The 14,506-nt window shown below is 48.3% G+C and overlaps 1 protein-coding gene across 1 annotated transcript; it reads right to left on the minus strand.

The window, feature by feature from the left end:
• Positions 1-614: 614 nt before the first annotated feature.
• Positions 615-3,128, minus strand: LOC123114841 (auxin-responsive protein IAA15). Its single transcript, XM_044536236.1, has 5 exons — positions 2,783-3,128; positions 2,478-2,695; positions 2,271-2,385; positions 1,131-1,192; positions 615-1,020 (listed from the first exon to the last, which is right to left on the minus strand). The coding sequence occupies exons 1-5, from the start codon at positions 2,962-2,964 to the stop codon at positions 1,001-1,003; spliced, it is 597 nt and encodes a 198-aa protein (XP_044392171.1). The 5' UTR covers positions 2,965-3,128; the 3' UTR covers positions 615-1,000.
• Positions 3,129-14,506: the final 11,378 nt, after the last annotated feature.

Consider the following 14,506-nt stretch of genomic DNA (forward strand, 5'->3'; position numbering starts at 1 on the left):
GAGTTATTGTGAAAATGTATACGGCTAGCGTTGGATGTCGACCTCCCGCATCCATGCCCGCAGACTGCCCCCCGTCCGGGGACGGATGTAGGAGGTTTTTTGCGATTGCCGTTGAAGATGTTGCCCTTACTCCCTCCATTTCTAAATATAAGTCTTTCTAGAGATTTCAATAAAATATAAGTCTTTCTAGAGATTTTAATATGAACTACACACAGAAGTTGAAGATGTCTTTACTCCATCCATTTCTAAATATGTCTTTTTAGAGATTTCAATAAAATACAAGTCTAGAGATTTCAATATAAACTACACACAGATGTATATAGACGTAGTTCAGAGTGTAGATTCTCTCATTTTGCTCCGTATGTAGTTCATATTGAAATATAGTATCTAAAAAGACTTATACTCCTCTAGAAAGACTTATACTCCCTCCGTTCCTAAATACAAGTCTTTTTAGAGATTCCAACAAGTGACTACATACGGAACAAAATGAGTGAATCTATACTCTAAAATATGTCTAAATACATCTGTATGTTGTACTAGTCCATTTGAAATGTCTAAAAAGACTTATATTTAGGAACGGAGGGAGTATTTAGTAACAGAAGGAGTACATAATATAGCAAAATCACAGCACAGAACTTGGTAGGAAAACTGACGCATTACACGACTCTTGTACCAGGTGCCTCACTTGCATAAAGTTACACAAAACCATGCTCCAGTAGCAAGCAGCTCGGGAGAACAGGGACCACAGTCTTATTTTTCAAGAACGAACTGTAGGTGTATTTCTGAAGCATCACAACCTCTCCATCTTACATGTAGATACTACTGACTGACTGGTAGTGGAATTACAAGCTACGACACTTTCTGAACTCAATAGCGTGCTGGGCAAAAAGTAGAGATGGCTGTACACATTTCTCTCTCGGAAACTTGCGGAAGAACCTCACTGAGCAAAGACATTTCTTCCTCTGAAGCGGTCTGTAGAAAAAGGAGCAAGGATTGTGCCTCACCGACCAGCTCTTGGTGCTGCAGGTAGAAGAGAGCAGTCAGATTTATCCAGTGATATTGAGTTGAACTACAACAAAAATAATAAGTTCCACTAGTCTGAAAAACAAGGTCAGAGGAGTTATGTGTACCTAGATTGACAACCTCGGAGCTTTTCATGAGACGAATGCGCTGGCAGGTCTCCACAAACATTCTGCACGTCAATAATAACAGATCAGTACCATATTAGAGCCAACCTCTTACAGAATCGTAATGAAGCCCGAAATCTAATAACAAGAACAAGCAACCAAATTCTTTTATATTTAGCACATGGTTATATGATAGTGGTAGATGCAGCAAAGTTCAACTTGTCAATTTCTTCTCAAACAGAAAGTTTGTTGACCCTCCTAATACAATAAGAGTACACTGTGGAAAATGAATTAAAGAGCGCACTCCTGTAAGTGAGGCACGGCTAATAGATACACAAGTCTGGAGGAAAAATGAGGCCAAAACTAGAGCTGGTAGGCACAATTCTCAATTATTGTCCACTTTCCCTAAGCCATTCAGTTCAAATTACACATGAAACAGCACAGGATGGTAAGAAGATCCATTTCCACAATCAGCACTTCTGTCTTCTGTGAGTTCGAAAGTAAGGAAAATGGCTTGCTGTCAGAAACAAACATCAGTGCTCCTCCACTAGTTTCAACCCTAATCATGCCCGAGAAACTGAACAGCTGAATTCACGCATGTGAAATTAATTTATGAGCATCATTCGCCGCCAATCATTTTACATCTCTTTTAAAAATTTCTGAGACTTCTGTTTAACTAGCAGGATCCACGACTCATACAAAATATACAGGCTAACTAAGAACAATTGGCATGGATTCTAAGTTAAACAGACAATAGCCAACTGATAACCCAAAAGGAACATCACATAGTAGTGAAAACCAGGAGCAATCTCGTGATCCCTTGGACAGTGTAAGAAATTTTCATGTTCAGCCACCGGGTCCGAGTTCCTTATATATCACTATCAAATCAACAACTCATTAAACCCAAATTAATCGTTTCTCAGGCAAAGATAAACTGAAACTAACAGCGTACGATCACCAAACCATCCAGATTTCTGAACCTGAGATGCTATAGCACCTGATCAGTTAGCGATTCAACCCACGACCCTAATTACGCAGTGTATATATGAACTTAAACAAAAGGACATAGCTGACGAGCAACACGAGATGCAGCGGCATGCGGATTTTAAATGTAAAATAGCACAAAAGGCCCAAGAAATTCACCTCCAGGGGACGTCTCCGACGAGCATCCAGTCGCCGTCCTTGTCCTCGTACGTCGGAACATATTCCGTCCCGCTCACCGCGTCCACGAGCTTCATCTCCTCGTTCCCAAGCTTTCCTGCATCCACAGTCAAATCGTCAGAACCACGAGAGAGCAACACGTAGCTAACACACAGATACAGGCATGGCATGTCGCGGCGGTGCACTCACGGACGGTGAGGTGGGAGATGAACTTGTCCTGGAGCGTGGCGAGGAGCTGGTCGTAGGAGGCAGAGCTTGTGTAGCCAGCGTAAGCCTTGAGGTCGACCTTGCGCAGGTAGGGCGCGCCGTCGACGGCCACCTTGACGAACTTGGTCTTGGACGAGGCCGCGGCCGCGAGGGCGTTCTTCCGGAACGACCGCACCGGTGGCCAGCCCACCACCTGCGCCCTGCACAGCGAGACCATGTCAGCTCAAAAAGCATGGGCGCCAAATTTCAGACGGAAGGAACGAGAGAAGGCAGGCACGCGCGCGTACTTGGGGGAAGGGGGAGAGTCGGAGGCGGCGGCGGTCGGGGAGGGGCAGTCGGGGTCGGAGGTGGAGGCGCGCTTGCGGTCGGGGTCGGAGCCGGGGAGGCGGAGGGTGAGGGCGGTGTCCTCGAAGTCGAGGCCCGAGGCGGCGGAGGACTCCGTGGAGCTCCGCTCCGTCTCCACCGACATGGCCGGCAGCTGCAGCCGCGCAAGAGGAGGAGGAGTTGGTGTTGGTGCGGTGGGCTCGGTTTGTCGTCTGGCTCTCCGGTCGGTCACAGGCGGCGGCTCTGCGAGGTGGGGCGGAGAGGGGAGGAGGTTATAGGTGGGTGCGGTCACCGGTCTACCGGTCGTCGAGGGGGGTTTAATTACGTGTCGGCCATTGGCGCTCTGACACTCGGAGCTCTGCTCGTGACCTTGGGTTTTACCCGCAATTTCTTGTCGCGATGCCAGTCCCCGCCGATATTTGCATTCCAGTCCAACACAGATCAACTTTGCTCCATCCCGCCGAGTCGCGGGGGTCCATAACGTAAATTCGCACCTCCTTGGATTTCTCTCATCGCAATCCCCATTCCCACGGGGATTTTTTCTTCTTCTTGTATGTACTAAAAAAACAAACAGAGAAATCGGGTCATCATCGTCCTTGTCCATGCATCCATCCAGCGGTGGGGTGGTGCAGCATTAACGTTCGTGCCGCCCGTTTTTCCATGCGTGGGCCCGGGCTGCCGGTTGGCCACCCTGCAGGTCCACTCGGCGCCGCCGCACCGCCCGATCCCTATCCGACGGTCCGGCGCCCTGCATAGCTGATCCGGCGAAGGCGTGTACCAGCGGCGAAAGCGTATGGGAGGGGGGACAAGGCGATAAAGCCGGGAGCACGTGGGTGTCGCCGGGCTGTCGGCGACGTGTCCCCCACCCGCCCGGTTTTACCTAATTAAATTCCAGCATCTCGCCTTTGCTTTCGCTTTCCATTCGGCCCTGCCGCTGCCGGAATCGAATCGGCTTCCCTCCTCTGCCCTCGCCCGCACGCTTTGCGCGAGAGCGACGCCGTCCACCCTCCGCCTCCAGCTAGTACCAACCTCGACTCCTCTCTTTCCTTTTCTCTTTTACCTGTGGGACCCAGTGCTTTGGCCTTGTCTGTACTAGTACGTATAGTGGTTACCTTCGCCGATTTTACAGCGTGTCAGTGGTAAGATTTATCTATTGTTCATTGTTTTTTGAAAAATACTACACCAACCATCTACTCTCTCTTTTTGTCAAAACAAAAACGCTTTCTACTAAACTAACCAAGCTCCATGGAAAACCGAACTTTGGAATGAAGTGACACGCATGTGATACCATCAAGCCATATCACAGGCCAAGGTGCATGCACGTAAAAGCCACCGGGAATGCCGTTGAGGCGTTCAAATGCAGTGCCCCGACATATTTGCACGCATCACATGGCGCACGACGGTGATCGGAGTACAAGAGCGAGAGCGGCTATCCTATCGAAGCGCCTCCATCCAGTGCACCGGAAAAGAAAAGCAACGCCTTTTTTTCCTTTGCCTTCCTGCGTCTCTGGGAACGAGTAGCGCTGGTCACCTTGTCCGCTAGGCGCCGCATGGCCGGCCGGCGCAGGGTGTGTGATCCGGGGGCCGGGCGAGTGGTGTTCGTTCACCAGGTTCCTGGCATTGCTTGTCTGCTTCCTCTCAAAGCCAACACAGCAAGGCAACAGCAAGACCACTCGAGTGGCCTCCTCCTGACACAAAGCAAAAGCAGCACCTTCGGCTAGCTATACCACTTTCACTTTATGTAGTACAGTACGAAATAAGATTGCCGGGAGTGGAAGGGAACACAACGAGACCACTCTATTTTAGCTCCACGATGAACACAAGACGTGCATTTATCCCAACAATAATTTGTGTAAAATCTCGGTTGATTGAGCATTGCCAATTCCTTATTTAATCACTCAAACGGCAGCTACAACGCGTTCGCATAATCACTTTTAGCCCGGAGATCAGAAGAGGCTATTATCTGAACTCCGCTCGATTCAACGGCCGCAGGGACAAGGCCTGACGGGTTTCCGGGCTAGGTAGGCTTTCCGTTGTGCACGGAAGCGGCCTACACCACAGAACACGCCAACTTGTTGCCTACAGTTGTGTACGTACGACTTACACTGCCGCGCATCTGCATCGTCTGCGTCGGGCGGATCGGCTGCAGCAGCATAGCATGATGCCAAGATTTTCCGCGTGGGGAGGAAGGAAAGGAGACAAGTGCATGCAAGGCCGTCCACAGCTAGGGGATCCTGTCCTGTCTGGTTCAACCACGGCAACAACCCAAAGCCCAGCACACAAAATACAGGGATTTTACTAAACCAGTTTCGTCTAAACACGTTTTCAGTTACAACAAACTAAAACTCTGTTTGATTGACGTACTCCCTCCGTTCCAAAATATAGCGTGCCCACGCTTTTCGAGGTTCAACTTTGACCATAAATTTAACCCACGAGACCGACTGCGGCGGGATCAAAAATTATATAATTAAAAACTTTTTTTGAATACGAATTCATTGGTATAATTTTTTCGCCCGCCGCAGTCGATCTTGTTGATTAAATTAAAGGTCAAAGTTGAAGCACGGAAACCGAGGACGCGCTATATTTTGGAACGGAGGGAGTAACAAATCCATGGATAAGTAAATCTTAGCTTTCGTAAAACTGAAAAAATAAGTTTATGGAAAAACGACAATTAGACGTTTTTCTATAAACCAATTCATCATCCGCAGTCTGCGACCTGCATATAGCGCAGCGGGCATGCACGTTACCATCGCCGTCGCAACAACTCATCCCGCTTTGCCCGTGGCCATTTCCGGCGACCACTCCTCCCGCGCCGCCGCCGGCCGCTGCTGTCGCTGTCGACGACTGGCCCTTCTCCAGCGACAACTAATCCCGCGTTCCTGGACGCGGCCGTCACCATCGTCGGACTGGTCGTTCCCCGGTGAGCACTCATTCCACGTTGCCGGCGGCCGTGCCATCACAGACGACTAGTCGACCACTGGTTCTTTCCAAGCACGCACTCCTCCAACGTCCTCCTCGCTGATGGCAGACTCTTATCAATCTGATCTTGAGTTTTTGTGCGGCCACAACAGATCCCTTGTACGCTAGTTCTTGTTCTTCAATGATTGGTCATTCTCATTACTTTCACACAAGTGCATTTTTTAGCAAACGATTCACGTTCACGAGAATCCAGATTGGTTTTAGTACTTGAATCTCAAGGCCACAACGTTGCATCTCCATCAGTTCTCACCTTCACCGCTGCAAAAAGAACCATCCCGACGATGATGTCGCCCAAACCGGCCACCTGCATTGCTACGCTTATATTGCCGCGAGCAAATGATGGACCCATCCAGGCATTCAGATGGACATGCGAGAACAAGGCGTCGACGGTGCAACCCTCATGCTTAAACATGTTTTATCATCCAAAGAAGGTTTTGTGCATGCTTTTTTCTAACCGAATTGTTAGTAAAACTAGTTTTCCAAAAAATCCAATTAAAATGTGTTTTGTTAAAACTAGGTGTTAATTTCGTTTATCCAAACAACCACAAAGTGTGCAGACAGACGTGCATGGGGGATCTGCTCAAACCAAGGACTGTACACACCCGCTCTTCTTCTATGTGATAAAAAGTAAAGCACAGCGTTTGAGATAAAAATAAATCGTCGCAAGAGACACTTGGCTTAGGCTAACTCCAATGCTAGACCCCAAATCGTTAGGCCAACTTAAGCGCACGACCCCAAACGAACGTCCCTTTTGTCCGGATTCTGTCCGTTTGGGTAGGGCAATGGGGTCGTGTCCGGGCCATTTCTCGGATGCAGTGGTTGTGCGCCCAACGCACGGACGCATCTCGGCCGCATCCTGTCCGCGTACATTTTCTTTGCAAGCCCATAAATTTTTTTCATCATTGATTTTTGATACTCCCTCCGTTCCAAAATATAAGGTGTATTGGTTTCCGTGCAAGTCTACCATTTGAAATTTTGACCAAGATTATAGAACAATAGAAACATGTGCAATACCTAATAGATAAAATATGAAACTACCTTCCGTGATCGATCAAATGATATAAATTTTATATTGTGGATATTGATATATTTTTCTAAAAACTTGGTCAAACATGCATTCGTTTGACTTTTGAAAATGCACATTATATAAAGGAACGGAGGGAGTACATGGGAATACATCACCAATTTTTGACTAGAAAAGTAAGACTAAAGTGTTGGCGTTCTGGATATGGGGTACCCAGACTTGCCTGCCTGCGGCTCATGGCGTGGCTTCATCGGCGGTCTGGTATAGCCCAGCTTCAACATCAACAAACTATGACCCTCGCCAGGCGGACGACACCATGACCTCCAAGGGATCGGCCTCTTCAGGCTGGCTCCCGAAGAGCGGAGATTTCTATACAAGATGCACCTCGTGAGGCTCAGCTGATGTGAGCCATGACGACCAAGGCCAGGCGGGCGCCAGCGGGCGCAGTGTACTTGTTTCCTCTTTGGTGCAAAGGAGACAAGCGGCAAGCACGGAGTCCCGAGGAATCAACCAAAGGTTATCATTCTGGTGCAACAAGACCAAGACTGCCAAGACGGCAGGACGGAGGTCATCGCCGAGCCCACCGCATCGTCACGACTAGAGGCTTTTGCAGGCGAAGACCATTTTAGTCAGGATAGGATGTACTTGTTGTCTTCCTTCAAATCTGGTCGTTGTGTGATCCCTTCCCGCCAACATTTGGGAAGAGGACCGAGGCCACTATAAATAGGACCTAGCCACCACCATGGGGAGGAAGTCGAGTCCACAGAAGATAGAGGGATAGGATAGAATCCATTCCACCCTCTCCAGCTCACCCGAGCTCAAGAACACGCCTCTTGAGAGTGTTCACCACTGTACTAGTTCTTCCTCCACCCCTCGAGGCAAATCCACCACAAAGCAGGAGTAGGATTTTACACCGCAAGGTGGCCCAAACTTGGGTAAACTGTTGTGTCTTTCTTTCCCTTCGAGCTCGACGCGCTAGGTTGTGAGGTTTCGCGAGTGGCAGACTGGGTAGGTTGAGATTTCCGCGCGCCAGGTAGGGGTGCGTCGGAGATCCGCCGCTTCGTCCGCCACATCCCGCCACCGGCTCCGATGGCAGGCGCTCCTCCGCCGACTGGGCCATCGCGCACCTTTGGGGGAGCCATGGGCCTCCGTGCTTTCGCCCCCACCTTGCGACAGGTGGAGTGGCCACCCCAAGTTCAGGCCGGAGATGCCGCCTCGCTACGACGGTGCGGCGGATCTGGCTAGCTTCCTCCAGGCATACGAGGAGGCAGTTTGGGCAGCCGGTGGAGACGACAAGGTGATGGCCAACTGGCTCCCCATGGCCCTCGTAGGCGCGCGGCGCGCCTGGCTGCTCAACATGTCGGAGTATTCTGTGGCCTCCTGGGAGGAGCTGCACGACCTCTTCATCGCGCACTTCGCGGCGCCGGCACCTCCCGCCGTTGCAGCTCTCCTCGGTGGCTCGCAGGTGCCACCCTCCGACCGCCACATCAAGCAGTTCTACCGCCAAGTAAGCGCCGCCCAGGTGCACTCGGGGGCTCCCCCGGGCTGGGCGGCGCCCAAGGCTGACCTCAGCTTCGGCCCACAAGATCACCCAGCTACCGCAGCAGGAGCGCGCGCGCTCCCGATGCTCTGCACCCCCATCATTTGCAATGTGGCGGTCACCAAGACCCTCATCGACGGTGGAGCCGCCCTCAATGTACTCTCCGTGGAGGCATTTGGCTTGCTCCACGTGCCCCACGGCTAGCTCTGCCCCACAAAGCCTTTCTCTGGGGTCGGCAACGGTTCCGCCAGCCCCTTGGGGCAGATCCGCCTCCCCATCACTTTCGGGACCCGCGACAACTACTGCACCGAGCTCATCGACTTCGACATCGCCCGGATCGACCTGCCATACAATGCCATCCTTGGATACCCGGCTCTGGCCAAGTTCATGGCAGCAACTCATCCAGCCTACACAACCTCATGAAGATGCCAGGCAGCAGCGGTGTCCTCACCGTGGCAGGGGACACCAAGGATGCGCTGCAGGCCCTTAAGCTCGCCTTCAGGACCATGGCGTCCGCGCAGTCAAGCAAGAAAGAGGGCCCTGAGGCTCCGGTGGCAGCACCAACCAAGAAGAAGCAGTTGTTTTCCCAAGACCGAGTCGAGATGAAGCAGGTGCCAGTTGATGCGGATGGGCGTCAGGCGCCACCTTCACCATAGGAGCTGGCCTCCCCCAGCCCAAGAGAAAGCGTTGGTCAGCTTCTTGCGCGCCAACAAGGAAGTGTTTGCATGGGAGCCCAAGGACCTGGTTGGGATCCCAAGGGGAATAATCGAGCACCACCTGAGGGTGTGCCCAAATGTGCGCCCAGTGAAGCAGAAGGCCCAATGACAATCCACCGAGAAGCAGACGTTCATCGTCCAAGAAACCCGCAAGCTGCAGGATGCTGGTCTCATCCGGGAGGTGTGGTACCCAGAGTGGCTGGCAAACCCAACCATCGTCCCTAAGAAATGGGGGAAGGAGCGCATGTGCGTCGACTTCACCAACCTCAACAAGGCTTGCCCTCATGATCCCTTCCCGCTTCCACGCATCGACCAGATCGTCGACTCCACCTTCGAGTGCGACCTGCTATGCTTTCTGGACGCCTTTTCGGGCAACCACCAGATCAAGATGGTTGTGCAAGATGTAGATAAGATGGCATTCCTGACCCCCTGCGGGGTGTGCTGTTACACCTGCATGCCTTTCATATTGCGTAATGCTGGGGCTACCTTCCAGCGGCTAACGCACATCTCCCTGGGCTGCTGGCAGCTCGGGAGGAAAGTAGAGGACTACTTTGATGACATACTGGTTCGGGAGGCGAAGACCCTGATCGAGGACCTGGAGGAAATGTTTGCCAGCCTGCGCAAGGTGGACTTGCGGCTCAATCCCAAGAAGTGTGTGTTCGGGGTCCCCTTTGGCAAGCTGCTGGGTTTCCTAGTGTCGCACAAAGGAATCGAGGCCAACCCGGAGAAAGTCAAGGCTATAGAAGACATGAGCCCGCCACAGATGCTCAAAGAGATGCAGAAGCTAGTGGGCTGCGTGACCTCGCTTGGGCACTTCATCTCCAAGCTGGGGGAACGCGCCCTCCCATTCTTCAAGCTGATGAAGAGGAAGGGGCCGTTTGAGTGGACCCCTAAAGCTGACGCGGCCTTTCAAGACCTCAAGAGATACATGACCAGCCCACTGGTGATGGTGGCACCGCGCCCTCTCGAGCCCTTGGTGCTCTACTTGGCCGCCACCCCTCACTTCGCTAGCGCCGCTCTGGTGGCACTAAGAGAAGAGCGCCCGATCAAGGATCTTTAGCAAGGCGCCCGGTCACCAAGCAAGGCGCAACATCCTCAGGATGGCGCTTCTGAGGCTTCAGCCGAGCCTCCAGCCGGAGGGGCTCCTGAGGCCAAGGCTCATGAGGTCGCGGCTGACGCAGCGAATGATGAGACACCTGAAGGTTAGCCTCCTCAAGAGACACAAGACCTCGCCAATACCTCCTGCCTGGTCGAGCATCCGGTCTACTTCGTCAGCATGGTGCTACGGGAGGCGCGATCATGCTACCCCATGCCCCAACAGCTCTTGCTCGCACTCCTTGTTGCCTCCCGAAAGCTGCACCACTACTTCCAGGGCCACCCCATCAAGGTCGTTTCAGCCCACCTAGTGGAGAGGGTACTCCGGAGTCCTTGATACATCTCCAACGTATCTACTTTTCCAAACACTTTTGCCCTTGTTTTGGACTCTAACTTGCATGATTTGAATGGAAATAACCCGGACTGACGCTGTTTTCAGCAGAATTGCCATGGTGTTATTTTTGTGCAGAAATAAAAGTTCTCACAATGACATGAGAATCCACGGAGATACATTTTGGAATTAATAAAAAATATTGGCGAAAAAATCAATGTAAGGGGGCCCACACCCTATCCACGAGGGTGCAGGGCGCGTCCACCCCCTAGGGCGCGCCCCCTGCCTCGTGGGCCCCTTGGAACTCCACCGACCTCAACTCCAACTCCATATATTCACGTTCGGGGAGAAAAAAAATCAGAGAGAAGGATTCATCGTGTTTTACAATACGGAACCGCCGCCAAGCCCTAATCTTCCTCGGGAGGGCTGATCTGGAGTCCGTTCGGGGCTCCGGAGAGGGGAATCCATCGCCATCGTCATCATCAACCATCCTCCATCACCAATTTCATGATGCTCACCGCCGTGCGTGAGTAATCCCATCGTAGACTTGCTGGACGGTGATGGTTTGGATGAGATTTACCATGTAATTGAGTTAGTTTTGTTAGGGTTTGATCCCTAGTATCCATTATGTTCTAAGATTGATGTTGCTATGACTTTGCCATGCTTAATGCTTGTCACTAGGGCCCGAGTGCCATGATTTCAGATCTGAACCTATTATGTTTTCATGAATATATGTGAGTTCTTGATCCTATCTTGCAAGTCAATAGTCACCTACTATGTGTTATGATCTGGCAACCCTGAAGTGACAATAATCGGGACCACTCCCGGTGATAACCGTAGTTTGAGGAGTTCATGTATTCACTAAGTGCTAATGCTTTGGTCTGGTACTCTATTAAAAGGAGGCCTTAATATCCCTTAGTTTCCAATAGGACCCCGCTGCCACAGCAGGGTAGGAAAAAAGATGTCATGCAAGTTCTTTTTCATAAGCACGTATGACTATATTCGGAATACATGCCTACATTACATTGATGAACTAGAGCTAGTTCTGTGTCACCCTATGTTATAACTGTTGCATGATGAATTGCATCCGACATAATTATCCATCATTGATTCATTGCCTACGAGCTTTTCACATATTGATCTTTGCTTAGTTACTTCTCCGTTGCCACTGTTACGATTACTACAAAATTGCTACTATTACTTTTGCCACCGTTACCGTTACTTCCATATTACTTTGCTACTAAATATTTTGTTGCAGATATTAAGTCTTTCAGGTGTGGTTGAATTGACAACTCAGCTGCTAATACTTGAGAATATTCTTTGGCTCCCTTGTGTCGAATCAATAAATTTGGCTTGAATACTCTACCCTCGAAAATGGTTGCGATGCCCTATACTTGTGGGTTATCAAGACCTTTTTCTGGCGCCGTTGCCGGGGAGCATAGCTCTATTCTTTGAGTCACTTCAGATTTACATATGTTGATCACTATGGGGAACTTGAAAGATGAAAGAACCAAGATTTTTCCCTCAACTACGAGGGGAGGTAAGGAACTGCCATCTAGCTCTGCACTTGATTCACCTTTTGTTATGAGTAAATTTGCGACACCTGCACCTGCTATTGATTCTGATATGTCGCATGTTATTGATGATGCCACATCTGCTATGCATGATGCTTATGATGAAACTACTTCTCTGCTTGATACTGTGCCATTAGGTGAATTTCTTGATGAACAACTGGCTAGGGTTAGAGAGAATGAGAGTACTGAAACTGATAATATTGATGAAAGTGATGATGAAGATTCTCCCCCTAGATATGAATTGCTTGTTGTGCGTGAGGGTTATGTTATGGGTGAAGAAACTGCTAGAGACCTTTTTGCTTGCAATGATAGATATGATCTTAAGAAACTGTTAGCTAAGCTGAAAGAAAAGTCTCTGAATGCTAGAATGAAATATGACCCTGCTTATGCTACTTCACCTATCTGTGTTACTGATAAGGATTATGATTTCTCTGTCGATCCTGAATTAATTACTTTGGTTGAATCTGATCCTTTCTATGGCTATGAATCTAAAACTGTTGTGGCACATCTTACTAAATTGAATGATATAGCCACCCTATTTACTCATGAGGAAAAAATTCGCTATTACTATGTTCTTAAATTGTTTCCTTTCTCATTAAAGGGTGATGCTAAGATATGGTTTAATTCTCTTGCTCCTGGTTGTGTGCGTAGTCCCCAGGATATGATTTATTACTTCTCTGCAAAATATTTTCTCGCTCGTAAGAAACAAGCTGCCTTAAGGGAAATATTTAATTTTGTGCAAATTGAAGAAGAGAGTCTCCCACAAGCTTGGGGGAGGCTTCTCCGATTACTTAATGCTTTTCCTGATCATCCTCTCAAGAAAAATGAAATACTTGATATCTTTTATAATGGACTAACCGATGCTTCCAGAGACCACCTGGATAGTTGTGCTGGTTGTGTTTTCAGGAAAAGAACTGTTGAGCAAGCTGAATTGCTATTGAATAATATATTGAGCAATGATAATGATTGGACACTTCCTGAACCAACTCCTAATCCAACTCCGAAGAAAAGGGGTATACTATTTCTCAGTCCTAAAGATATGCAAGAGGCAAAGAAATCTATGAAAGAAAAAGGTATTAAAGCTGAAGATGTTAAGAATTTACTAGCTATTGAAGAAATACATGGTCTTGATAACCCGACGCGGGTAGTAAAGTTAAATTCTCTCCATAGATTTGATAAGTGTGAAATCCCCTCTACTAAGTTTTCTAGTCAATGCTTGGATGAGTATGATAATTTTATTGTTAAACAAGAAAACTTCAATGCTTATGTTGGTAGACAATTGAAACATAATGCTTAGATGGTTGAACACTTGAGTGATTATATGTCTAGAGTTAAAGGTGACCTTAAGCTTATTAGTAAACATGCTTCCATGGTTACCACTCAACTAGAACAAGTACTTAAAGCACAAGATGATTTGCTCAATGAGTTAAATAATAAATATAATTATAATGTTGTTAGAGTTATGACTAGAGGTGGTAGAAGGACTCAGGAACCTTTGTATCCTGAGGGTCACCCTAAGAGAGTTGAGCAAGATTCTCAAAGAACTAATATTGATGCACCTAGTCCTTCTAAGAAAAAGAAAAAGAAAAATGATAGGACTTTGCATGCTTCTAGTGAACCTGTTGTTGACACACCTGAGAATCCCAATGATATTTCTATTTCTGATGCTGAAACACAATCTGGTAATGAACATGAACCTAGTGATAATGTTAATGATGATGTTCATGTTGATGCTCAACCTAGCAATCAGAATGATGTAGAGATTGAACCTGCTGTTGATCTTGATAACCCACAATCAAAGAATCAACGTTATGATAAGAGAGACTTTGTTGCTAGGAAGCACGGTAAAGAAAGAGAAGCATGTGTTCAGAAACCCATGCCTTTTCCTCCTAAGCCATCCAAGAAAAAGGATGATGAGGATTTTGAGCGCTTTGCTGAAATGATTAGACCTATCTTTTTGCGTATGCATTTGACTGATATGCTTAAAATGAATCCTTATGCTAAGTATATGAAAGATATTGTTACAAATAAAAGAAAGATACCGGAAGCTTAAATTTCCACCATGCTTTCTAATTATACTTTTAAGGGTGGAATACCAAAGAAACTAGGAGATCCAGGAGTACCAACTATACCATGCTCCATTAAAAGAAACTATGTTAAAACTGCTTTATGTGATCTTGGAGCCGGTGTTAGTGTTATGCCTCTCTCTTTATATCGTAGACTTGATTTGAATAAGTTGACACCTACTGAAATATCTTTGCAAATGGCCAATAAATCAACTAATTTACCCATCGGTACTTGTGAGGATGTGCCTGTTGTGGTTGCAAACGTTACTATTTTAACGGACTTTGTTATTCTTGATATTCCCGAGGACGACAGTGTCTCGATCATTCTTGGTAGACCTTTTCTAAATACTGCAGGGGCTGTT

Source organism: Triticum aestivum, chromosome 1B (assembly GCF_018294505.1).
Source record: "Triticum aestivum cultivar Chinese Spring chromosome 1B, IWGSC CS RefSeq v2.1, whole genome shotgun sequence".
Taxonomy (NCBI): Eukaryota; Viridiplantae; Streptophyta; class Magnoliopsida; order Poales; family Poaceae; genus Triticum; species Triticum aestivum.

What these genes read in the sequence shown, in the direction of transcription:
- LOC123114841 (XM_044536236.1), bottom strand. Translation starts at nt 2,964, where the DNA reads ATGTCGGTGGAGACGGAGCGGAGCTCCACGGAGTCCTCCGCCGCCTCG. An exon ending in GACTCTCCCCCTTCCCCCAA is followed by an intron (nt 2,696 to 2,782) that starts GTACGCGCGCGT and finishes CTCGCTGTGCAG; the next exon opens with GGCGCAGGTGGTGGGCTGGC. An exon ending in CATCTCCCACCTCACCGTCC is followed by an intron (nt 2,386 to 2,477) that starts GTGAGTGCACCG and finishes CTGTGGATGCAG; the next exon opens with GAAAGCTTGGGAACGAGGAG.